This window comes from Bacillus rossius, chromosome 7 (genome assembly GCF_032445375.1).
Source record: "Bacillus rossius redtenbacheri isolate Brsri chromosome 7, Brsri_v3, whole genome shotgun sequence".
Classification (NCBI taxonomy): Eukaryota; Metazoa; Arthropoda; class Insecta; order Phasmatodea; family Bacillidae; genus Bacillus; species Bacillus rossius.
Window position 1 is genome coordinate 53983230 of NC_086335.1, and position 27594 is coordinate 54010823.

A 27594-nucleotide genomic window follows, 5' to 3' on the forward strand; every position below is an offset into this window, starting at 1 on the left:
GATATGTTAGTTCGTTTTGAGTTAATTCTTCGTTAGAAAGTCTGAATCTACTGTAATTTCTAACAGCGTGTTTGCCGAAGGAGCGGGGTTACGCCAGCCTAATTAATTAAAGCGCTCTTCGACCGTGCAGAGACGATTGGAGACTTGCGGCTGTTTGAATGAATGAACTATCACTTAAGAGACCTTACATTCTCTTACAATTAGCATCTGCAGCACTACTCCATAGTGAACGTTTTTAAACACTTAAAATTTTGAATTTGCCGTTTATATTCTGTAAATGAATATTTCACTTACCTAATAAAAAAAAAGGAGGTAAATATGTACAGTCGCGGTAGATGCCAAAAAAAATCTGAAAATACTTTTATTCTGTGCCCTTTCACTTCCTCTTTTCAAATCAACCGGCGGAGGTAAGAAATTCTAAATACTTTAGGAGATATCGAATTTTTTAATTTCATATGTAGAGTCGCGGTAGATGCCAAAAAAAATGCTAAAAATCTGAAAAATACTTTTATTCTGTGCTCTTTCACTTCCTCTTTTCAAATCAACCGGCGGAGGTAAGAAATTCCAAATACTTTAGGAGATATCGAATTTTTTAATTTTCATTACAATACCTGCGTAGTATGCGGCGACCACCATTGTTTCTTGTCATAGATGATAAGGTTTCTTGTTTACGAGTATCATGTTTCTTATTGGACAATTTTGTCACGTGACTGTTCCGTGATTGGCCAGTATTCAAATTAACCAATAGGTGATTATTTATTTATTTATTGTTCAATACGATGTTTAATTAAGCGGTCAACTTCTGCCGTGAACGACTACATCATTTCCTTATAGTGGCAAAGGAAATGTATCCGCCTCCAACTTAGGTGAGTTTTTAACGTTTCTAATTTTAAAGTATTATTTTTTTATTTGGATATTGTTGCGCAAGTAATAAGTAAAAAAAAATTACGTGAGTTGTTAATGTTCATCATTTGTCCGGGTTTTGTTAGGTCAGGTCAGTTACATTATAAATAATTTAAAACTAAAGAACCATTAAATTAAATTCACATTATTTTTAATGTCCGCTTAGTTTGAAAGTATTTATAATGTAACTGACCTGACCTAATCGACCACTATTTATTACGCATTCACTAACACACGTCAAAATAAAAAATGGCGACGTTCGAAGGGTTAAACGGGCGTTGTATTGTTAAATTTAAAAATTCGATATCTCATAAAGTATTTGGAATTTCTTATCTCCGCCGGTTGATTTGAAAAGAGGAAGTGAAAGAACATAGAATAAAAGTATTTTCGGATTGTTAGCATTTTTTCCGCATGAATACGCAGGTATTGTGATGAAAATTAAAAAATTCGATATCTCCGAAAGTATTTGGAATTTCTTATCTCCGCCGGTTGATTTGAAAAGAGGAAGTGAAAGAACATAGAATAAAAGTGTTTTCGGATTTTTAGCTTTTTTTTTGGCATCTACCGCGACTGTACATATTTACCAAAAAGGACACATGCGGTAGTAAATCTTTTTACATTTCCTATAGTTTTCGCAGAATAGACAATATTTTCAAAAACAAGAATATTTACCAAAAAGGACACATGCGGTAGTAAATCTTTTTACATTTCCTATAGTTTTCGCAGAATAAACAATATTTTCAAAAACAAGAAATTTGTGATCAATTTCACGAAACTATACCGGTAAGCAGCGCCTGTGTACTTTGGTCTGGAAGAACTGTCGAGGAAATAAGACTTCACTGAAGGTGTCAATGACATTTGTGTACTAGCATTTTTATTTCTATACTAGTGTTTTATTTAGGAATGAAAAAGGCAATTTTACGAGATAAGTAATTTGAATCCTAATTATAACAGTGTAATGTAATATATAGAAATAAATATGTAAATTAATTTAATGGTACAACGTAGAGAATGAATTTGTGGTTGTGATTGTAGTTGAGGGAAGTGAACGGAAGTGTTGTGTGTTATTGAATTAGGTTTTTTTCAATATTGCGTATCCAGTTTTATTTTTAAATAAAATTAAAATAAAGTGAATTGGTTGTGCTATGCAAATCTGTATTTAAGGTCAATTTTTTGGGGAGGGGATTTTAGTAGATTGTGGTTTTAATTTCACTTCATGTATTAGGCGATGAGTGCTAAGCGTTGAGCGATGTTAAGTGAAATATGTATTAGTACATTAAGTATTATGAAATTAAAATAATTTAGTGTTGGTAATTTTTACATTAGTAATCAAGCTAAGGTTTGGCGAAAGATTTAAGTCTCCAAAAAAAAAAAAACCGTTCTGAAGTACTTACGAGTCTACAAGTTATCGCGGACGAGAATATTCCAATGTCTGGTCCAATATGTGAAGAAATTAAGTTAAGGTACGAAAGTAATTTTTATATCTATACTGAAATAGTGCTATAGTAAACGGTATCCGAAATCAAGCTCATGTAATTTGTTCCCGCCCAAAACTAACATTCCCACGCCTACGTCATCTATATTGTTATGGTTTCGCGTGCTTAAGTTGTACTACCTTTACACAATAAGATCTAATGGACTAATGGATGCAATTAACTAAATTCATAAAAAAGTTTTATTCAAAAAGCAAATGATTACATTTATAGTCACCTATATTAAAATGTATCTGCAATAATTTTATTTGAATAGTTTTCGTTGTGAAAGAAATCAAATGCCTAAGTTTTACGCCCCAAATAACACTAAGAATCTACGACGCATGCCTAAACATCCGATTAGGTTTGATGTGTGCGAATGATTTACTGGTTCTTCCTAAAATTTTACAAGTGGGCGTGTACACAATAAGCTCGATCTTAAATATCGTCACTAAAGGACCGTCTACAATTGCAAATGTCCTAAACTGACTGGTCCTCGTGACCCTCTTACGTCATGCGTGTGGGAATGTCCTATCTCCCTGGTCCGAATACATTTGTCAACTTAACTTATCGTCCCAATCTTGTGTTCGTTGATAGCATAGAACATAACACGATCTGTATTTCCAGCTCAGTTTCAAAAGGTTAACATTAGCATTTACTTTTTCCTTGCAGAATAAACACTAGCGAACTTCCACAAATTATCTAATGATTAGAAACTTAGCTGCGTATATTTACAAAGCATGAAAACAGTGAACTAAATCTAAGTTATTTTGGCGCTCTATATTTACTGCGCTCTGGTGACTACTTAAGAAATCAGTGGATTCGCACGTTGCAATTGTAGGTTAGGCCGTTTGGCGTGCGACAATATGACTTGTCTTATCACATTAGGATAAGAACACGGACCGCCCACATGGAAGTCCTAAATCGCATCCAGGTTTGAACTGCAGTTAGTACGCAAAGGTATTTTGCCCCATCTGAAGATTTGTTTCACCGGCGCACGGGCCCGGCAGGTAGAAGTGGAAACGGAACACTTGTGCAAAGTTACATCAGCTGCGCGATGTCTTCATTTCGACGTGACCTGTCTCAGCCGAAGGCAGACAATTTGTATGCATACAAGAGATGCCTTCAGGTAAAGAGTTTCTTGCTCATGAGTAAGAAGGTTTCACACTACTGTAGTGTAAGAAGCTCAAGCCCCTATTGTTACATTAGAAGAATTCACTAGCCATTAGCTTTCTTATTCGTTAGTTTCGAAATTAAAAAATCACTGTCGGCTCGTTAATTCACAGCTTACTTTGCTCCTGCAAGTTACAAATATTCCCTTTATTTTATTAATACTTTGACCATTTAGGTGTACCGGTAGTGTAAATGTCTCAATATTAAAAGTATTTGCCTTAATTTAGCAGTATTTTTATCGTTTAGTTATATTTTGAGTTAAGAATGGCGGAAAGTGCAAGTATCTCATATCCACAAATTCCTTAGGTTTTAGTCTAACCTCACCTCATCCAGACATTCATCGAACAGTGTAGGATCTGAGAGAATATTCCGGATTACACTCAAATCGCTACGGTAAAAGCATTGACGCAGCTGCTACAAAACTAAAATGGACGAATTTTAATAAATACAACTCGTTTACCTTTTAAATGTTAAATAATTTTTAAATTGTTTAAAATAAATAGCAGTTGGATTCATCCAAATATTAATACTATAAACGCTATTTCAATACATATTTAATGCATGTGCAACCAACTGCTACTGCCCAATGAAAACATAAGGGCATAATAAAAATTTTCTTATAATACCTGAAAAGAGCGTTGCTTCATTCTTTAAGACAACACTTAAGTATATATTTTTATTATTACCTGTGTGCAAAGCTGTAAATACAATAAAGCACAAAAATGTGGACGCTAAAATGTATATAATCTAGGTTTTGATTTGAATACGTATGTATGAAACAAGCCTAAGTAAATAGTACAATAAGATCATTGTCGATCGCAACACCCTGAAACACTCAAGTCTAATGCCGCTATCTCTGTACATCGACGCCTTCCACAACCGACTATGATAAAATAACCGTTTATATCTACGTTTTAACAAGTGTAATGATTCTGTTTTTCAAGTAAATTGAATGTTTCACGCATTATCATGCTATTTGCTCCGCAACTCTATGCTCAAATGAGCACGTTTTGTTTTCCATTGCCGCAATATTTCGTGATTTATGAAAAACTTCGAAAAAAACTGCGGTAATGTAACACCTCTTACAGTTATCACCAACCTTGCGATCTCTAACCTGTTATCACATGCCGACTTAAATATCGAGGTCAATGTTGCCAAGAACTCGTTTTCATTTATCACTTTTTACCAGTAAAGAAAGAAAGACCCTGAACCGAAGAGCCAAAGGTTTTTGGAAATGAATTTTACCGTGCGGGTAAGCTTCGGAAAACAAATAAATACCATCTAGAAGTATTCTTCGCCAGTTACTATTTATTGGTAAGATTTTGTATACCTATGCATTTTTATTTTTGAAAGAATAAGTTTACTCTTATTTAATTCAAGTCTCCAAACAGCATTAAGTAGTTATTGAGCGAGCTTTGACAATTATAAAATTAACACCTACAAGAATCATTTTCACTTTAAGTAGTAACTATTTTCTTCTCCTCCATTAGCTAATAAAGAAACATTGTGTACTACCATTAGATTAACATTATTAGCTTAAAATCATGCAATATTGCTGTCCGTTTAAAACCAAATTCAATTCCTACAGACTTAACTTGCCGCTGCCAGTGTTTCAAAAGCCCAGCATTTCTAATTTAGTGCTACGAACATGACTACGCAAGCAGGTTACCTGCGCGAGAGAACGACAGGTGCTGACAGCTGAGGACCGCTCCGCTTGGTTGCCCGCCGAAGACTGGCTCTAGCAACTATTCCTCGCGGGCCAGCTGGACTGGCCGCGACCGGGACGCCCCTGGCGACTGGAGGTGCAATCAGTTTCGTCCTTGGAGGGGCGGGCCGGCGCAAGTGGCTCGTGACGTACGTGGGCGAACACCGAGGAAAATGCCGCACAGTAAAAAAAAAAAAAAAAAAAGTACCGAGGCTCACTACCGGAAAATTAAACTTTTCCACCTCCCGTCGAAGGGAAACCTTCTTCTCACAGACGATAGAGCCAAACGCCCGATCGTGCATCTTCGGGGTTTTTATTTGTTCATTGTAAATGTGTTGATAAAAGAATACTAATGGTCAATTAGGTTAGGTTAGCTACATTATAAATACTTTAAAACATTGTGGACGGTTGATTTGGTTAGGATAGCTATACGTTAAAGATACGGAGAGAAAAAAAAGCGAGCATGAACTTCGGGGAACTTCGGGTGTGGCTCCCTCCCGTCGAACGGAAAGGTTTGGTCAAACCTGCGATCACGTGTGACTCGTCGTTATCCTGTAGCACGGTAACGTTTATCGAGAGCTGCTGTCACCGATAGCTGAAACCGTACGAGTTTACAAGTTAGGTCCCTAGAGATTCACTCACTGATACACCAAACTAGCTGACCAATTAATTTTCAGATCACTGGAGTTTTAAGACTTGTCTACTTTTGACACTTCTCACTCTTGCTGTCGTTGCTTGTCTCGATAGTCAGTTTAAGAATGAAATTTTAAAGGAATATTAGCTCAGCTCTCGGATTTTTTGTCCTAACCTAAATTAAAACTAAATGCGTTGGGGAGGGTTCCGGGCTAGGGACGTCTCAGGCCGAAGCCCATACGCTCTAATCATGCAGGGTGTTAGCCATGCAGGAGAGGTAGCATTCATCATGTGCTAGGAGGGGGATTGGCCAGCCATGGCAGCGATTGGTGCCATGACTAACTCCCCTCACTGACTATACTAGACTAAAACTAGATAAGTTGAGCCCAGGTGAAACCTGCATAGACACAGGGAAAACCCTGGGCTCTGACATGCGGGATGTAAAATTTCATGCATTAATATCAAGCAGGAGGCTTACGGGAAACAGAAGGATGGATCTGGAAGAAGAGTAGAAAAGAGTCTACCATGCGGGGGGGGGGGGGGGGGGGGCATGGACATTACTGTCCGCATTGGTTTGGGTGGCACTGGTTGTTTCGGGGGCGACTTTAGTCGTTTCCCGCCGGGCTGCCAGCCATCCCACTTAAATTACATGAAGAAAGAAAATTATCTTGTTAAATTATTTAAGCTGTAATTCAAAATCTCATGCCTTTCAGAACACAGCCGGCACTGTAGGTGAGGCCTGCCAGGCGAGCCATGCCATCATACATGAGGGTCAGTACTAACACGACAGGCAGAGAACCCGAGGGGGCAGCTCTCGGTGTACGGCATTTGGTGGGAGTAATTTCAGGAATGGAACTGAAGTCGCGTGGAACGGAAATTTGTAGCGGATGGCGCGAACCAAAGTTCATCGAGACAAAGGAAAACGCTAAAGTATTAACTGGTTAGTGAATTTTATCAAGATAGGCAGTGTTTTAATGAAATTCCTTGTCGAAAATTAGGTCCAAAGCCAGGGTTGAGTATTTTATTCCAATTGGGGGGGAGGGGGGGAGTCGTTTTTATCGGAGGTTTTTCATTATATAATTTAGAAATTTTGGTCTGCTAATCAAAACGATTCAGTATTAGAAGTAGCTGATCCGACAGCGAATTCTAGAGGTGGGTGTGTAAACTACGTGTGATTCGCGTAAAGAAATATAGCTGAAAACACACATTTGCGTATATTTTATCACGCTTGGCATTATTCTAAAAATTTGTACGTTATATTTTCATGTCCCTAGTTTCACATTATAAGTTTATTTGCAACATTAGAAGACGTGAATTTGCTCGTTACCAAAGATTATATGTTTACTCATCACTAGCGAGTTCACTAAATGAAAGACGCGCTCACATTTTTTTTATGGAATTGAAATAATGCTAAAAAAAAAAAATCATCGCGATTCAAGAGCATAACATAACCTCTTGTAAGCGAGTTTTTACTCGCCCTGTGTGACAGGCACTCGCTCGGCTATGTCACGCTCTCTGGCCTAGCGCTCGAGTGTAGGCCTACTGGCCCACCAGAAGCTAGTAAACTCTCAACATCACAACCCTTCTGCTATCATGCGAATGTTGTAATTTCCTTCTCGCTCTCTCATGGCCCACACATTCAAAGTTTAATTAATCCGTGTATCGTTAAGATATAAGATGTCCGCTTCAGACCGAAAGGGTTAATGCAATCTAGCCAATTATAATATATATACATATATATATACATATTAGCTATCGCGCGTTTTTAAAACTTATTAGCTGAATAATAAAAGGGTTAGGAAGATCATTTAAAAAATTTTATTAATATTTTTTTTATAGTTAATGTTCAAGGGTACGGTGTAAACAGTACTTTTGTAGTAATGACGAGAGATTCATAACTGACAGTAGGCCTAATATTATGACAAACATCTCTACGCCATATTAAATTTTCATGTGTTTCATGTAAACTTTTTTTTTAGAATTCCATGAATGACTACATGAGTAAAAATAATGTTAAAATATATTACTTGGACAATTGTGTTGCAAATGGTTAAATGAACTATAAGAATAAGTTACTCTTATTTTTGTCTGTTGATAAGCTTATTCTGCATCGCATCACAAGCAATTTCAAATCAGGTTGTTAGCTGCCAGATTTATTTTTTCGCATTAAATAAACAACTTTCTGAAGACGGAATGTACTGTTCCCCAATTTTTTTGAAGTGAAAACTTCTTTAGCCGCGTTGAGCGATTTTTGGTAGGGACAAAACTTATGGGTTCGCGTCACCGACATGCTAGTGACGTGTTGCGCCAGACTGGCGACGCGCAGCGGCCTGTGTACATGTATACGCGTATATACACTAATACATTGTATATACTCGACTGTATCATGTGCTTGTTGGACTCTTTTTTGGATGGGTAAAATCTCGCGAGTTCGCATCACCGACATGCTGTAATAGCAGTAAGTGAAATTAATTTGACCACGTGAATACATGACCTAGGTCTGACATCACTGGTAAGTTATAGCTAGGTAATTAATTTTTACGTAATTTTGACATACCACTGACATATGTTGTGACTAAAAAATTATGTAAGGATAAATGATATCATGCTGACATCGTACTAATATAATACCAAATCATTTTCTTACGTACATTTGACGTAGAAATGATGTCATATTACACATTTAAAAACAAAGTTTTAAGTTTTCACTTCCGTTGACAGTCCCCATGACTGGCTATTTTTTTTTCTCTTACGAACTGGCTGTTCGTTATCGTACTTTTTTTTTTTACGCCCGTGTAAACAGGTTCTAGCGCGAAGTCTAGCTTACACGCTCGTGGCGGATGCGAACCTGCCCGTGTGAAATCGTGTTTGCCTAGTTTCGTCAAGTTGAGCCAGTCTTAGAAGCGTCAGCGCCTTAGTTTCAAACTTCTGTTGGTGAGTTGTAAGTGAAGGAAGAAAATCCCAGCTAAACATTATTTTAAAAAATACCTATATATTTTACGGGTGTACGCGTTAACCCTTTCATTCACACTTTTCATTTCCTAAGATAATTTTTTTTAACTAAGTTTTTATATTTTATGTATCATAAGCTCTTCCATGTCACTGTTTCACACTTCGTTTGTTCCTAAATACCTTTGTGTCAAGAAGACTTCAGACGATGATTTGTTTATTCATTCGATTGTGAAGTAGCCAGCGTACATGCGTTCTCAAGTTCAGCACTTTTGTGTTCATGTTCCTTTTTAAGCTCTTCCAGTGGAATGTGAAGAAGTTAAGATATTGTGAAAAAAAAAAAATATAATTCCATGGTTGTTAGTTCACTTTTTCTTCTGTCTTAGATTCCTTATTAAATTCGACACAATTACGCTATTGAGTTGTTTGTTGTTGTGTTGCGATATTTTTATGTTTATGTTATTTTAGAGCTTTAAAATGTCACTCAAGTTAGTATCACTTAGTAGTTATCTGGCGATGAAATTTGTTACGGAATACAAAATGCGAGAAAGGCATCGTGATAAAATTACTGGACTAGCCCTTGAATAAATAGAAACGACAAGAAAATAAAAAAATAAAAACTTGACGTGTGATACGGATTCTTAATTTTGTGTTTAAGTACTTGTTTGCCGTGATGGAATTATAATGACCTAAATAATGTAGAAAATTTTGGAAATCAGAGTCACGGTATATGACAGATTTATAAGTGTTTTTTAATTAATCGACCACAAAATATGTACTAATTTTCACGAAAGGGATTGAATCAGAAGAACAAATACCGACAAAAAAACTAAAAGGACGAGAAAACATAATTAGAAGACAACGCAATCTGAATATGCGACTGGAAAAAAAAGAAAACAGCAAAAACATATCTGTGCACTACTTTTCGGGAACAACACAGGCGTAAACTTTAGGCTTCCGTACGACAAAAACGTATTCAGGAGCACACTGATTGAAACACGTGTATAGGCCTGTCTGACGTCTGGCAACAGACCAGTTACGTCCAAGCACAGATTACACTGGGCGAGTTTACTAGCTTCTCGTGGCGCGTGCATGCCCGGTGTCGCTAGTTCAGCGAGTGGTGTCACTTGGCGTGTGAAACATGATTTACTCGCTCACGAGAGTTCGCTGTGAGGTAACATTTTCATTCTTTAACCACATGACCATAAAGCTTATCTCATTCGTTTTATTATTTTTTAGTCTAAAATTAAATTAAAACAATACCAGTTTTTTTTAACAAACAATTTTTGTAAGTAAACTGTTTATTTAAACTTCAAGGACTTAATCAAAACGAAGCGACAGACAGCGAGTGGCGAGAAAAATTCACAATTTTCAACCTCATTCGCTGGACCAAAGCGAGGGGCGAGCTAGCGAGCCAGGAGTGATTACACTGAGCGAGTATTTTACGCAACGAAGGATTTCGAAGGCGGGTAACTAGAAAACAATCGCTCAGTAAATGCATGTTTGTCAGGTCGAGCGCAATTCAAGGTGTTTCTCATTCATGTGCTGGGAACGTGAACAAAATCAATTCCTACTAATGGCTGCTCTGATTGAGCTGAATTCGCTGCGACATGTCCGGAAATATCGCACCCCACACACATCTTAGAAAGTCAAAACTTAAAATCCTCAAAAAAAAAAAAAATCCACAATTTAGAACTGAAGTAAGTTACAACGATGATAACTTAGAAAAGTCGTTTCTTACAAAATAATAACTAAAAACTGTAACAACTTAGAAAAATACATATTATTACTCAAATGACTTAGAAACACGCAACTAAGAAATATCATGGCTTAGAAACTCACAACTTAGAACTATCACAAGTTGGAACCACATATCTGAGGAAGATGCATAACGTGAACAATTCTATCCTGTGTGTTTCTAAATTACGACGTCTCCCTACACGGAGCGAGGTGCAATCACTCCATGAAAGAATTTTTTTTTTTTTCGTTTGGAAAAGATATAGTTAAACTTGGCTTGACTACATAATAGATTTTTTTGAGGGGGGTGGCAGAATGATTTTTTGTATGTTCAAGTGGATTTATAATTTATATTTTAAATTTATAATTTATATTAAGTAACTTGGATGCAATAATTTTAATTTCAATTAAACTCTATAATAACTTTCTTGCCTAAAAGTTATTTTCTTTTTTGCTTTTTTTTTGTTTTTAACAATTAATTTGGTAATTTAGCACAAATGAAAAGCATTCAGTATGTGAGCAAAACATGTAATTGTCAAATATGTTTAAGATCGTATGCAAAGTTGTAAATATTTTTTTTTTAAAAAAAAAAAAAAGGGGGCGCCGTAGTGAGACACTGGCCTTGCATTCCGGAGGACTTTGGTTCGATTCTCCATCTTGCCAGCCAGCTGTGTACCCTCCTGTATTCCCCAAATAACTCCAACTGAATTCTGGGGTGTGGTTCCTGTCTGTTCTGTCTGTGGGATATAGCCGATTCCTCCCTCAATAGACATGAATTATGCTCCGAGTTTACGACTCGTGTTGTCTCGATGGTGAATCATCTCTAGGGGTTGCTCGGAACGGATGCGTGCGTGCGTGTGTGGTGAGAGGAGGGGGACGGGGAGGGGTGGCTGCGTGGTGCTGACGGACGGAAGAGTGACGGACGGACGGACGGACGGACGGACGGACGGACGGACGTAACGGGCCATTGCAATTCAGACTTCAGCGACTATGGGAGCCGAGAAGTCCTGATCGATCTAATTGGATTCCAACCTTAATATTTTTTTGTCTCGACCACCACTTTTAGTTCCCAGAACAAAGTACCGGGGGCGCTGCTGCTGTCGACTGGTGAGGCTGGACTTACAGTTATCCGTCAGTCCCCCCCCCCCCCCCACTCTGTCCGTCAATCGCGTGACCTCAAGCCAATCAGAAGGCCCGGAAAATTATATCTGTCGACGGACGTGCGGGTGAGATTATAACCTTAAAAATTGTCCGAAAGCCGTTGCCTTTATTTTAAAAGTTTTTATTTATTTTTTTAGCTGCAGCCATAATTTGTTTTATTCCTTGTCTTTTTACATTTTTTTTAAGTTTTATATTTGAAAAAATATATATTTAGCGAGATACAATGGTGTAATTAATATCGTACGGTAACTCGAAAAATATATTTTAATAAATATAGAGAAGAATATATTTTTTTAATGATTTATAAGTTTTTAATGTACATGATCGTCAAACTAATTAATCTTTTCAAGGGAAATTATCTCCTAAAATGGGCAGTTAAATGGCAGCATTCAAGTGTCAAAATATAATGACGGACGTGTGGATCGGCCTGTTGACTGACGGACGGGCGAAACGGCTCGCTGGGAGTCCAACTTATGCAGGGGGGGGGGGGGTGCGGTGTTGGGAGTGATGGATCCCCTGACGCATCGGTCGAGCCCCCCTCCCCACCCCCTTCCGGCTTGGGGGGTGGGGGGCTAGGGGTTCCGCCATGTTGCTGGCCAGTAGGGCCGGGGGAAGCCTTCATTTCACAGACGAGAGAGACAAACCCGAAGTTCCCCGAATTTCATGCTCGCTTTTTTTTTCTGTTATATCTCATTGTATAAACCGGTGTGGCATAAAATTTTGCGGTCGATTAGGATAGGTTAGCTACATTATAAATACTTTAAAACATTGTGCAAGGTTGGTTACATTAGGTAAGTATAGCTACATTAAAAAATACTGTAAAATCATTTTATGGCTGCTTAGCAAATAACTTTTTAATATGTAGCTATCCAGGGTTAGGAAACCGTTTTTCATGATTTCACACTATCATTGATGTAGCTATCCTAACCAGATCAACCGTCCACAGTGTTTTAAAGTATTTATAAGGTAGCTAACCTAACCTAATTGACCATTAGTTATCATGAGTTGTATATTTGTTTACAATGAACAAAAAAAAAAAACAACCCGAAGATGCACGATCGGTCGTTCGGCTCTCTCGTCTGTTGAAAGAAGGCTTGCCGACGTGAGTATTCGGGTATGTGCAATATAGAACGTACATCATAGGCTTCCCGTGGGGCCGGAGCCGGCGCCACCCTCTGGCAGGTGCTATCGACCGTCCAACGAGAGCGAGCCATCCGCGAGGCTGGTTGGTGCGTTCGGCGGGGGAGACGGACTTGGGGGAAGTTTCATCCCCCGCCAGCCGCCTGGGGTGGCCGTGTATTGATGACGAGCTGTCACCGCCACTCCTCCTCCCTCCTCCGTCTACCTCTCTCCCCACCACGAGGGAGGGAGGGCAGTCCGTCTGCCACCTTTGAACCGCTCAGGGACGTAACCGTCGCGGAGTTGAAACTGAAACTTCTCGTTAAAACTCCCGCGCTGCCTCCGAACTCCCCGTGCGTCACCATGTCACTCCTCCAGCTATTCTCCTCTCTTTTTTTATCCATCAAGGGCTTCCCCGATCTCCATGACGTTCCGCCTCGCCCGCTAACCACAGACTTTCATGAAGTCAACTGAAGTTGACAATTTATATCTTAATGATACGTGAATTAATTAAACTTTGAAAGTGTTCCAGTCTTAATCAGTCTTTAGGGATGTGAAGAAAAAAATATATATTAAATTATATAGTATAATTTGAAAATTATGTATTGATATGTATTACAATTAGAGCTTAAGATTATTACCACATAAAATATATTATAAAAAATATTTAGTTTAAATAAAAAATAATTTATTAGAAAATGACAAACTGTGTCTCAAAGAGTTAATTAAAAAAAGTCTGCTCGTGGAGTCCACGCGCTGCAGAAGTGAAACTTATTGTTTATTAGGTATGGATAGAGATAAATTATTAATTAGTATTTTTTTATTCTATTGAACAAAGGATAATAATTGATAATATTAATGATGCGGGTATAATAAAAATACCGAGGGGTAGACAAACACGAGCTGCGTTACGATAATTCCGTAGCATCAATGCTACGCTACGTTTCTATTTCCCCCCCCCCCCCCCAAATCCCTTGGAGTCTTCCCATTCGACCGCTAGTGCATGCGTTGGAGTGGCGTCGCCGCTGACGCACTCTCCTCCTCTACATGTTTCCCCACCACGTACCTAACTTTTCCCCTCACGCGCGATCGGAATTTTCGTAGGGCTCGAAAATTGTAACCCCCCCTCAACAAAGAATTGTTCACTTCAGAATTATTGTCTTCCAACGGAATTTTGGGAACCGTCAAGAAAGGCGGCGCTCGTTCACGTCACTCCGCGCGGCGGCCCGCGGAATTCCCAAGGCTGCTCAGCGATAGATAACAGCGCCGAGGCAGGACGATGCGCGGGGAGCGGAGAGGGGGAGTGGGGGTAGCTACGACCCTTGTAATCCGGCCAGGCGCGCGTGGTATGCCTTACGTCAGCGGACCGCACATAGCCGTGCAGGGCTGCCAGCTCCGAACCTGGCCTCGAGGTCTGGTCTCGTTCTTAATAATATGTTATACCTCTCTATTGATAAAGATCACCTAATGAAAAAATATTAGACCCATTTTGTTGTAACTGCCCATGAAGCGTCGGTTTGGCCTACAACGCATTGAAAAAAATATATCCATAGAACGTTAGGACGCAAGCATTACTTCGTTACCCTTTAGACTTATATATAGTTGTAAGTAGTACATACACTACCTCAAAATTCCACAGGGAATAAAACCTTTGAATATTTAAGGTGAGTTTATGAACAGCATGCTTAAACAAAACAAAAAAAATAATTTATAACGTTTATTTGAATTTATTTAATTTTATTTGTAATAATGCCTACCGACCGTTACATAACTTTCACAGAAAACACAAAACTGTTTTCTCAGTGTGCTGTGTGCTAGTTCTTGGTTGGCTTCCCGTAATAGTGATACTCTCTCACGGCCTTGTTTAGTGTTTTCTTGCTACTGTTTTTAATTCATAACTATGGAATTCAGGCACGGAGAGTATGCGTGTACGGTGTAGAAGTTGATGCGATGAATGGTGTGTGTTTTTGAACGTGATGTCAGGCAAGGTAACGCAGAAGTGTTTTGTTCCAGGAAGAAACGAACGCCAGGCGGCCTGCCGGACGCACCAGGTGCGCGCGGTGAGGTGTGAGTAAACAAGACGCGAGCCAGCGAAACCGGCCTTTCTTCGGCGCCGTCGCGGGCGGAACTTTACCAATTTACTTCGTCCGAACTGCCGCGGGGCTTGATTGCGAGCCGGCGTGAGGGTTGCTAACTCGATCAGGGCGGGAACAAAAGATAGCAGGGAGTTGGAGGGTTGGTGTGGTTTCCCCGTCATGTCGCAGGGGTGAGATGCGCCTCGCGCCCCGGGCAGCCTGGTGACGCCGAGTGGGAGGGGCGGGAGGGGACATGACAGCCGCGCCAAGATGAGCGACTACGAGAGAATCCGACTGGTGATCCTCGGCGGCGCCGGAGTCGGCAAGAGCTGCATCGTGAAGCGCTTCCTGTTCAACACGTTCGCGGACAAGTACCGGCCCACGGTGGAGGACCTGTACAACCGCGAGTACGACCTGGGCCGCGTGGCCTTGAAGGCCGACATCCTGGACACGGCGGGCGACATGCAGTTCCCGGCCATGCGGCGCCTCAGCATCGCCACGGCGCACGCCTTCCTGCTGGTGTACGCGACCACGTCGGCGGCGTCCTTCGCCGGCGTGAAGCGCTGCTTCGAGGAGGTGCGCGAGCAGCGGGCCGACTTCCAGGTGCGTGGTCTCTCTCCCTCTCTCTCCCTCTCTCTCTCCCTCTCTCTCCCTCCCTCCCTCTTGTCCGTGGCGGCGTCGTTCGCCGGCGTGAAGCGCTGCTTCGAGGAGGTGCGCGAGCAGCGGGCCGACTTCCAGGTGCGTGGTCTCTCTCTCTCTCTCTCCCTCTCTCTCTCCCTCTCCCTCTCCCTCTCCCTCTCCCTCTCTCTCACTCCCTCCCTCCCTCCCTCCCTCCCTCCCTCCCTCCCTCCCTCCCTCCCTCTTGTCCGTGGCGGCGTTCACAAAGCCCGAGGGGAAACTCTCCACGGCATCAACTGTTCGGTGCATTTCGACAACACGGGCAGTCAGTAGCGTAGCCGGGATTTGTGTATTGGGGGGGTGTGTTCAGAAGCATGTTTCTCTCCCCCCCCCAACCCCCCCCCACACCCTCTATTAAAGCGGGTAGATCCGGGGGTCCTCCCCCGGGGAAAAAATTTGGATTTTTAAGGTGTAAAATAGTGCTATCTGAGCAGTTTTCGGTAGGTACTTAACTTTAAATATTGTAATGGTAAAAAATATTATTAATTTCTTTTAATAAAAAAAAATTGTTTGAGTGGTGAAGTAAGAAATTAATTAAAGATATTTTAATCACTCCAATTGCCTTGTCCACGTACACTCAAAATCATAAATCATGCTCGAAGCTCGACAATACAAAAAAAAAAAGGAACTAAAAATGGTTGGGTTTTTTTTGCAGAACTGGCCTCTTCCTGGAAACAATTAGGTTTAGCTTGAAGAGTTATATCCAGTCACCACCTGCTTATAATTACCGCGCCGGTTAAATACAACAGGTGTAAGTTATTTGAAAACTTGGGACCCGTCACGGCGTCACAACCTTATAGCTTCTGCTCGCGACAGGGGTAGGGGAAGGGAAGGAGAATCGGTAGGGCTCGCTTACTTACTCTTCCCCGTGGCCGGTGAGAGCTAACTTGCTTTCAGATAAGAAAAATAATTGGTGGCTAAGGGGGGGGGGGTAGAATCCCTAACCCCCCCCCCCCCCCGTAACTACGCCCCTGCGGGCAGTACAGTAAACTCCCTATTATCCGCGGGCGGATGATCCGCGGTGCGGATTTTCCGCGCATGCTACGAAAAAAAAAACAAACAGCAAATATGTAAATATGTAAATCTGTATTTTATTACAAGTGAGCGAATTTGAACTCTACTGACGAGTGTATTGTGTGCAGTATACAGTAAAACGCCACAGGCCTTCTCGGAACTCACGCAGTAGGCTGGCGTGCATAATATTTCAGAAAAATACAAAAATTTTAGCATCATTAATTTTTTTTACAGTTAATTGTAACGTTTACTGTACATACATTTTTAGATTTTTAAGTTGAAATTAATGTTTCCTTTTTTTGTTTCCCATTTTCGGCTCTTTGCGGACTATCCGCGATTTTCACTATCCGCGGTGGACCTGCCACTTAATTTCGCGGATAATCGGGAGTGTACTGTACTTTACTAGCGTTCCCTGCCGAAAATCAGGCCAAAAGCAAGGGGTTTCAAGCCCGTTTCTCTTTTCTCATAGACGTTTCAAATACAGTTCAAGATAGACAACATGGCGACACTAAAAATATCTTACCAAATCATCATTATAAATTCTACGCTAAAATTTAACCAGACACTGTAAAGAAATGTGGAACAGCATATTTTTATTTCGAATACAGTATTTATTGTGTTTGAACGAAACATCGTGTCTAAGTTTAGAAAAATTAAATAACGGAAATTTATAGTGAAATTTTCGCATCATTCCGATAAATTATTCTATGTACCACACGCATGCATTTGGGTTAGAAGAGGAAAGGTTTGCGGAAAAATGGTAGGCCTACTATTTGTCTTACGAAAAAAATTCCGTGGCAGCGACAGACAGCTTAATTAATTAAATATCTTAAGTTGCCTACTCTGTATTTATAAACGCGGTAACTTACGTATTATGTATAGAGTTTTTATAGTTCATAGAATTAATTGAGTGATTAGAGTGGCTGCGTGGCGCGTTCGATTCTCTGACAAAGAGAATTTGTTTGGTTGGACCGGGGCACTCCCGTTTTACACGACATTACATACCGTTCTTTAAATGATTCATGCAATGAGTAACTTTGATTTAATGCAGTTTTTTGGATATACGCCACTGCAGTTTTGCACTGTTTGTCATGAAAAAAAAATTCCTGAAATCATTTTTTTTATTTATTTATAATCAAAAATAGTTTTTTTGACGTGACGTCTAATAAATCGATGAACGCCGGCTGCACGCACGAAAAAGTGTCCCATTACGCACAATGTTCCGTTACGCTGTGTCCCGTTATGCTAATAAATTGACTAAATATTATGTTAATTCATATAATTGATGATAGATATACACTTTATTATATGAAAACTTGTTCATAATTATATTTAAACATTATAGCTAAATTCCAGTTTTTAAAATTAATTACAAGTCATCTACACGTGAACTGTTTCGTATACTGTTTATAAAGTGAATTGAAAAGTTAATATGGTTTTCATTGCTTGTTACAATAACAATTTCGGCATTTAAGGTTAATTATTCTTGCATTTTAAAAATCTGATTACTAGTATATTTTCAAGTATTTATTCTTTCATTATTAAAATAAAAATTATTCATTTTTATTCATAAAAGTATGTAATCATTCCATCATGTTTTGTTATGACGTTGTCACGTTAAACTATCGTCCGTAAACCGACTTTACAGACAACCATCTTTTTTTCCATGACTAAGTTCGTTCAACGAAATTCTTGTGCTGTATGATATTTATATGTTGAACAATTTTTGTCCGTGCTATCATCGTTGTTTTGTCCATAAATACTTGTTTAGCTTCATTGTTTGTTCCGTTTGTCCGACATCAGCTGATTCAGTCTTGTTTTCTGTGAATTTTTTTATCTTCATATTTTTTTTTTTCGGAATTTTTTTTTCCATGACAAACAGTGCAAAACTGCTATGGAGTATGTCCAAAAATACTGCATTATGTTACATCCCGTGACTGACCTGCCTCACTGTTTCCCCCCGTGTGCAGCGACCTTGAAGTCAAAATGAGTTGTTCCGCTTGCCTTGAGAGCGGAGCGTTTGACCTGGCGGCCACGGGAACCGTGTCGATCACAAGTGCTTGTATCGCCCAAGATCGACCATCAGTTTTCGACAAAACTGGTCCACCAGCACGTGCCATGGCCTCCACATTCGATTATGGGCCCTGTACCCAAATTTTACAGCTACCTTATAATTGCATGGTTATGTCTTACCTTCACTCTTTTTTTAGAATGTTATTTAACCTGAAAATACAGGCTAAAATTACGGTCACTATTTTCTAAGTCCAAACTAAGCTTTATTTATAAAATTATTTTACTTTAAAATAACCACAGTGAGTATGTATATTTATTTCACACACTGAGACGAAAATAAACAGGGCTGGGCCCTGGACACAGGGGTAAACCCAGTTCCACCCTTGTGGGGACCATGGCACGTGCTGTCGACTTTCATAAACCACGCGAGGAACGCAAGACGCAAAAAGTTAAGTAACGGATGTTTTCAAATACCCGCCCGTTTACTAATTACATCATGAATTTATATAATTAAATTTTAAATTTTATTTAGTCACAAAGACCCTCAATCGTCAGCCAGTTTCAAGTTTTTGCGTTTAACCTTAAGTATTCAAATTTAATTACTTCGAAATCTTTTTAACATGCAAACGTAATGCATTCTTATTAAACTATTGTACATTGTAAGCAAATGAAGATTTTAAAATCAAATTATCAACTTTTTCTCACGTGTTCATAGCTAAAAAAAAAAAAAAAAAAAAAAAGTTATTTATGAAAATAAGCATGACGAGGAAATTTTTTCTCTGCAGTTTTAAGCTGTATGGTTGGTGGTCTTGTGACTTGCGTGACAGTAATTTTCTTGCGTTTCTTGCTAAAGCCTGTATCACACGATGGAAGGTTTCATACAGGCTCCGCTAGAAACTTCCAGAAAAACTGTTGGCCAAGTCTACCTTCTCCAGTGGCTTTTTTTTTAATGATAGTTAATACTTTTTTTTGTATCGTATGAACACGGATGTCTCTCATAATTGTCGCACGATACTGTTAACTGCTTCAGACCACATGTCCACAACGTTTTAAATTAACCAGGAATACCTCAATCCCTACTTTCAATCTTTTTGGAAAACCTTTCCACAGAAGTTTTGATCAGGGTCGATTACAAAATCTTCCACGGGAACGGCCAGCGCTCTGCTATTTCTTTCCACTGAGCCATGGATGCCTGCTGCCGCGGAAGACCTCACATAGTCCTTTGAAATGTTATAATTTAAGGACCGAATATTGCATTTTTTTTTTAGAGGACCCGGTCAATTTTGGAGCTGTAACAGCGTTTTAAATGAATTAAAATTTAAAAAAATTATAAGGGAAAAATTTCCCCAAAAGATTATTTACAAGATTGGTCTGAGGTAATTTATTTGTAAAATTTTTAAAAAAAGTTATAGAGCAAAAACGAAAATCTTTATAATCATTTTCTCACTGTGTAGCATGTTTGCTACAGCTCTGGCCTGGATAAGGTTTATGTTGGCAGAAATGGTAGACTTTTTATATTTATTAATAGTAATAGAATTTATTTTGATTTACGTTTGTTATATTTGGTTTAACGTAAAATATATATATGAAACTGTAATTTTTATTTAGTCTTCTTAATTTGTTAATTTTAATGGACTTTAGTTATTATATTGGTCTGGAAGGTTCGAGAGCATCATCGATTGTATCGCTGCGCGGCGAACGCACGTGGTGGAAGAGCTGTGTGTCTGACGTCAGCGAACATATGGAGTGGGTGTGACGTCAGAGGACGAGTGATCGGGAGTCGGCCCGTGGGCCTAGCCGGCGGCGGACGTGTCGAAATAAAGCGGGTTGACCGTGGTGATGCTTCCACTACGAAGCGATTATGAACGGCTTGCCTTTTTAAAAAAGGTTGGGGAAGCCGTATACGTAGGACGCGAGTGAGCGGTGAAGAGGTTGGTGAATATCGCGAGCATGTTTTAAGGAGGAAATACGTGCGTCGACGACACCTCCGAACCAGCATGACGGGAACTCGTCACAGCAGAAATTCGCAACTCCGGCAACGTTTAATGGTGATGATTCGCCATCATTTTACGCTCGTGAGTAAGTGAGTGTACCAGGTGACCGGACTTCTCGACGTGGATCGCAAGTAAGTGCCAGCCATGCCACCGCCCCATTGACCCTTTTTAGTCGCAGCAAGAAATGATAAAGCTGGGATTTTGCAAATTTAAATAACTTACTACGCAACCTGATTGTTCAGCAGTTGGTTACCTTCCGCGTGCAAAAATAACTATACTCGACAGTCGTTGAAGTGAAAAGACCGTCAGCGTTAGACTATGACTTAAACTGTGAAAGGCCTTTTTGTTTTAAGCCAAAATTTTGGAACTAGATAAAATTTTTTAAGATATTTAGTGAGATGTTAATATGTGTTAATATGTTGTTACATTACGCTTATCAGATGTAAAAGTTTATCCTTTAATATTTATAGTTGTACTATGCCTGGCGCGTCAGAGGTTGTTTTTAATATGTTATATATATATATATATTTATAGTTAATATTTTTTTGGGGTAATTATATTAATTCTTCGGAGCTCCGAAATATAAGATCAGAGTATACCGTTGGTAGTAATTGATGAAGTATTTTGTGTATAGTTTAACGGTAATTTTTTTATATGATACAGTATGTATTGGAAGTGGTTCGCGGCGATTTGTGAGAAATCCGTTTATGATATATTTATCTAACTATTAAATGGTGCCATATAAATTTCTCATTTTTTTTATAACTTGCTGTCCCCTCTCACTGTTCAAAATCTTACTAGTAGTGTTGTTGTGTCTGCTATCGGTTTGGATTCAAATATTTGTTTTTGGGGTTTGCCTGCGCTCGCGGTACGAGTCATTAGAGTCTTTTGGCGGTGTGGCGAGGCGCGGGAGTTGTACGTGTTGGCTAGGGTCAGGGCCAAAACGTTACAACTGTTTTGCTTATAACTTCTTTAATTTTTAACTTAGGGCAAAAAGTTATATAAACATATTTGTAGGCAAAACAATTTGCTACAAATTATGACTTTACAAATTTTTTGTAAGACGCATAGTTTCCGAGATATCGCGAAAACAAAAGTGTTTTCACCCCTTTTTCCAAGATGGCGGCCGGGGGACAAGGGTGGCGACCCCACAAACTTGAGGTTAAGCTTCTATTGACCCCCCCCCCCCCCCACACATGTCCCAAAAATAAAATTGCGTCCTCTAAAAAAAATGCAAAGCTCATGTAACATTTCAATGGACTAACAAGGAAGCCTGCATCGTGTGATGGTGCCTTCAAGCCGCACCACGCGCGGTTGAGAGCAGCTTCTCCGATGTGCGCGGTCGGGTGACGCAGTGTGGGACGCGCGCGGTGTGTCCGCAGGAGATCCCCATCGTGGTGGCGGGCAACAAGCTGGACCTGGCCTCCTGCCACCGCGAGGTGTGCATCGAGGACGTGTCCGAGTGGGTGTACTGCGAGCTGCCCCGGCTCAGGTGCGTGCCTCCCTTCTGCTCGCCCCGTTCCAACACTGTTGGGGCCGTTCAGGTGGGGTCGAGCCCAGGGGCGCAACAACAGGGGGGGGGGGGGAGGGCATGGGTATTTTGCCCCCCCCCCCTTCTGAAACCTTGAAGTGGGGGCAAACGGGGGCAAAGAAAGTGATGTGTAATCAATTTTTAGATAATAAAACTGCTTAAAAAGCACCATTTTCCACCTTGAAATACAAATTTTCCCGGGGGAGGACCCCCGGAGCCCCCGCTTCAATAGGGGGGGATCGATGACTCTTTATAAAAAAGGTATATTGCCCCCCCCCCCCCCCCTTTTGGAAATTTAGTTGTTGCGCCCCTGGTCGAGCCGAATCTCTCCCGGGAAGCTTTCATTTCGCAGACGGGAGAGCCAAAACCCGAAGTTCCCCGAAGTTCATGCTCGCTTTCCCCCCCCCCCCCCTTCTATCTCATTGTATAAACCGGTGTGGCATTAAATTTTGCGGTCGATTAGGATAGGTTAGCTACATTTATAAATACTTTTAAAAATTGTGGAAGGTTGATTATAAGTATAGCTACATTAAAAAAAAAATACTGTAAAATCATTTTATGGTTGCTTAGCAAATCACTTTTTAATATGTAGCTATCCAGCGCTAGGAAACCGTTTACATGATGTCACAGTATCTTTAATGTAGCTATCCTAACCAAATCGATCGTCCACAATGTTTTAAAGTATTTATAATGTAGCCAACCTAACCTTATTGACCATTAGTTATCATGAGTTACAATGAACAAAAAAAAAACCGAAGATGCACGATCGGGCGTTTGGCTCTCTCGTCTGTGAAAAGAAGGCTTCCCAATCTCACCCAACCTCACGTGGATGAGAGGTGGGGGGTCTCGGCAAATATCTCGTTAAATTTTTCCCCGCGAGTAAACTGTGGTAAATTAAGTAAAAAATTTATCGCGGTTACGCGAAAGCCACAAAGTCACTCTTGGGCCCGCACATGAGTTCCCATTCAAATATTTTAATGTTCGATTTTCTCACTGTGATTCTAGACTTAAGTTCTGTTCTTAAATACTAGTCTTAAATAAAAATGATTAAGCAAATAATGATTTTTTTTTTAATAAATCCAACACAATCAAGCACAGATTAACGTATTTACACCAATAATACGCATTTTGAAAAATCTCACCTGGGTTTGGGAGGGGTGTGGGGGGAATTGAGCCATACCTCACGACATTTCACTAAAATCGTCTCACGTAATTAATGGACGCCCCCAAACGGAGACGGATCTCACGCAACAGAGTTTTTATAACAGCAAGAAGAAAGAGAAGGGCCCGTACGGATTAGCTCGGCGATGCTGAGCTCTTCCGTTTACGTTGCTCTTTGCGACCAATAGACACCGAGTATTTGGCGGTGGTGGTAACCATGTTTGTTTATGTTATAAATACCTTAAAAATTATTTCAAATACAAGCATATCTAGTGTTCTATTTTGACTTTCTGGTGTATTTTTTTTATTATAAATGTAAATTCTGCCCATGCTGTGGTCTTGAAGCGTAATATAATTTTTAATTAATCAATATTTCGTAAACTTGAAATGCAATCTCATTAGGTGCTCTTTTTACGTTTCCATGCATTGTGAAAGCAGCAGACGCGATGGTAAAATGTTTCGGTGGATCCGTCTCCGTCTCCGTCTCCGTTTACGTGATGCGTCTCCGTTTCCGTGCCATTGTATAACGGGCCTTATACTGCGCCTGCTCTCGTGTGTGTAATATTTCAGCACAATTTTGAGGGGTCTGGCTCTGGGTATAAAAGTTTTCATACTTGAATTCTAAGTCAAAACCGTGACATTGTTCTACTTTTCTGCTACACCCACGAGCCGATGTTGTCAAGATGGCGGACCCACGGATACCAACATAAATCCGTATATACTCACTTTCGTAAACATTGGTGGACATACCGAGGGTATTGCAGGGGCAAATGCAACTTTATGATAGTGATACTACCCTGGAATATACTTGGTAAAATAAAATAGCCACAGAAAGAAGTAATCACAAGTTTTAAAATGCTTAAAGAAACTGGCAAACCAATGGTGCAGGTGTTATGAGGGGGGGTGGGTGCTGGGTGGAGTGCATAGGTGGCAGTTTCCCCCCGCACTGATATTGTTAAAACGGGGGTGGGGGGCAAAATACACACTTTGCCTCACATCCCCCCCCCCCCCCACACACACACACACACACACACAAATATTATATTATGTCTCATTATGTCTCACGTTAATGCATTCCTATTCCGGACAAGCCGTATTCGGGTTCGCTGGGGCACTGTAAAGACTAGGTATGTCTGGCCGCCATCTTTTGTCTCGCGCGAGAAGGGGCGCCGACTCCCGACCAGCGCAGCCGGGTGCAGCGGTGAAATAAACACGTCATTGTGAAGAAACAATCACGCCAAACTGCATGAGGTTCTCTCTTACGTAAGATAAATACCATCCGATGGTTAAGTTTTTAACACTGTAGTCGCTGTAACACAACAACAACAATAACAACAAAACTCGCGAAGATTTTTTTTTTTTAGGTTTTGTGAGGTGATTTGTTCAACCTTCTTTATAGAAGGATATTTTTTTTTTCCCTGTTACTTCAACTGTCACCAACACCATTTTTCCACGCCACCAACAGAAGGTAGTCGTGTCTTCCTACATGTTTATCATCCTAGTCTTCGACGAGAAGCGTAAGATGTACATCAAGTTCTGTCCCTTCCCGATTACACCCGAACAATTCACCTTCGGCCAACTTCGGTATTTGTTTTATTTTTGCGCAGGAAAATCTTGAAAACACTATGGACGGTTAGTTAGGTTAGTATAGCTACATTAAAATAAACAGAGAAATATAAATATATATAAATAAACCCGAGGTTGGCCGAAGGTGAATTGTTCGGGTGTAATCGGGCAGGGACAGAACTTGATGTACAGCTCAGGCTCGCCAGTCTTCGACCGCCACCGACAGCAGCAGTGTCTGTCGCACAGGGTGAAGGTGATCGAGTGCTCGGCCAAGGACGACATCAACATCAAGGAGATCTTCCGCTCGTTCGTGACGCTGTCGCGCATCCTGGTGGCGGCGGGCGGAGACGACTGCGCAACGGGGCTGAAGCGGCGCTCCAGCGCCTACGTGAGCGCCAGCAGCAAGGGCCAGCGGCGCTGCAGCCCGGCGCGCGTCGAGTCGTCCGGCTCGGGGGCGGGGGGCGGCGGCGGCGGGGCCGAGGGCGGTTGCGGGTCGGGCCTCGAGGTGGGCCGCCCCAAGCCGCGCAGCCGCAGCCTCATCCGCCGCTCCAGCAGGAAGGCCAAGCAGCAGATGAGGGACGCGCAGGCGGACGAGTGTCACGTGTCGTAGAGCAGTTCCCCTCCCCTCCCACTCCCTCCCTCACCCCCTCCCACCCTTGCCGGGGGTGGCATCCCCAACTATTTTACCGTTTTTCCATTGCACAACCATATTTATTTGTTTACTAATCATGTAGCCTACTTATTTCATGCTTTTACGAACTTACAAGACAAAGTTTTTATGTCAGCGTGAAATATGTGGTATACAGCTTTGGACCAACCGTCCGTAGCCTGCGTCTTAAAAAACTATTTTTTTTTTTTGTGCATCATTCAGAAATCAATAAAATTTGGGTTTTCCCAAAACCCTGAAGGAAAAAAAATACCTCAGGTTCCTTATGGTTCTTAAAAACCCTAATTTTTATTGATATATGAATGATATGCTAAAGATAAATACATAGGTACAAGACAAAGGTTGGATACAAACTGTTTATCCGAAACTGTATACCACATGATTTCATGTTTTTCATTACATGCTTGGACTGACATAACAATTTTCCATTAAGTTCATAAATACCATTAAGTAAGGACTTTTTTAGAAGAAAAAAAAATTTCATAACAACTAAATGTGTTTATATTATGAACTTCCTTAAAATCATAAACAAAAAAAAATGACACAAGCTAAATAATTTATGACATTATGCCCTTAACAATCCTGCCCACACTAATCAGCCAAAACTTCTGGAATTGAGTTTTGGCTGTCTTCTAGGTATTTGGTTTATTCTTTGTTTCATAATTTCTGATTTGGTATGCTTCCCATCTGAATGTGTTCAGATCTCACTCGTTTTGCAAACTCAAACAACACGTATCTTTGATTGACACTGAACCTTTTTTTGGTGCATGTATTACTAGATAAAACCTCATTATTTTCATAACATTATTACAACAAAATTAACCCTATTTCACTACCAACCGTCAATTTAATTGTACATAATTTATTTTGATGCATGCTTCAGAATTATGACTTTAAAATAAGACAGTTAAATACAGCATTTTATTAACAAATAAAAAATTAACATGATGAATTCATAAATTTTTAATTTTGTTACATATTTTTAGATGCTGGAAAAAAAAATCAAAAAGTGGAAAACAGCTTTTGAAAAACATCTCAGATGATAACTGTACACATTTACACACAGCCAGCTGCTGGCAAAGTAGGGAAAATATTTCCAATGTCTTGGATCTCATTTAAAATCTGTACCAGTGTTGTTTCAATTGGTGGCCCCTGAAATCATTTTCAACTTTTTTTTTTGTACAGCCTGTTCAACTTTGTATCATTTTCTAGCGATTTATACATGCCTAATAGTGGACAGACTAAGGCAATGCCAATTTTTCCGTAAAGTGTAGCCAAAGAATGTATTCACAGTAGGTGTGAAGATTATGCTTAGTAGAGATTTCACTTGTGTTCATTTAACCACAAACCAAGAGAATATGCGGAATTTCATATTGGGGGGGGGGGGGGGAGGAATATAATCTCTTTGCCTGTTCATAAGATTTCAGGCGAGGAGGGGGGTAGAAGTATATATATATCTCTCCCCCCCCCCCTTTGTGTATGCCCCTGCTAGAACACCAAGTATTAACTTACATTATTTAAGTGGTTTCCATATAATTTATTTCACCTGAAACTCCGCATCTAATCTACTTTCAATAAACAAATAATAATACAATTAATAATAGGCTTCGCAAAGTGCATTCGTGCATCAGTTCCGTGAAACTGCTAGATCCTTCAAATTGTGGTGTTAACTATCAAGCTAACTCAAATATGGCTCTAATTACCTGGTGTTTGGGGCAATCCAAAAATTACACATGTTTTGTTTAAGTGTGATTAGTTAGTTGAGGCTATAATTTTATATGGACGTTAAAATACTGGGATATTTGAGCCACAGTAAAGGTGTCTTGCTGGATTATAATTCAACAGCCAATAATTAACTAACAGTTTTGAGGAATCCCGCTAACAAAATCATTTTCTGGTGTCATGTTTGCACTAGTTCTTGCTCCGAAGTATTTAATTTTAATGAAAGCCAAAATAAGCTGATTTCAGAGACCAACCAATCTGAAAATGGAACTTTCAATAAAGGGCCAGCCACAATGAACACAATATTCTCACAAGCGCAAC

The 27594-nt window shown here is 40.1% G+C and overlaps 2 protein-coding genes across 2 annotated transcripts in view; one reads left to right on the forward strand and one right to left on the reverse strand.

The window, feature by feature from the left end:
* LOC134534036 (phospholipase A1-like) overlaps positions 1–5347 on the reverse strand; it is a 28968-nt gene extending 23621 nt beyond the window's left edge. The window contains exon 1 of the mRNA XM_063371992.1: positions 5218–5347. The gene's annotated coding sequence lies outside the window, so the exon portion shown is untranslated. The remainder of the gene's footprint in view (positions 1–5217) is intronic.
* Positions 5348–15197: 9850 nt separating this feature from the next.
* Positions 15198–26908, forward strand: LOC134534037 (GTP-binding protein Di-Ras2). Its single transcript, XM_063371993.1, has 3 exons — positions 15198–15530; positions 22009–22118; positions 25131–26908. Exons 1-3 carry the CDS (start codon positions 15198–15200, stop codon positions 25492–25494), a joined length of 807 nt encoding a protein of 268 aa, XP_063228063.1. The 3' UTR covers positions 25495–26908.
* Positions 26909–27594: the final 686 nt, after the last annotated feature.

Excerpts from the sequence above, each read along its gene's own strand:
- LOC134534037 (XM_063371993.1), top strand. The coding sequence starts at position 15,198 with ATGAGCGACTACGAGAGAATCCGACTGGTGATCCTCGGCGGCGCCGGA. Across the intron at positions 15,531-22,008 it reads AGCAGCGGGCCGACTTCCAG|GAGATCCCCATCGTGGTGGC; the intron begins GTGCGTGGTCTC and ends GTGTGTCCGCAG. Across the intron at positions 22,119-25,130 it reads TGCGAGCTGCCCCGGCTCAG|GGTGAAGGTGATCGAGTGCT; the intron begins GTGCGTGCCTCC and ends TCTGTCGCACAG.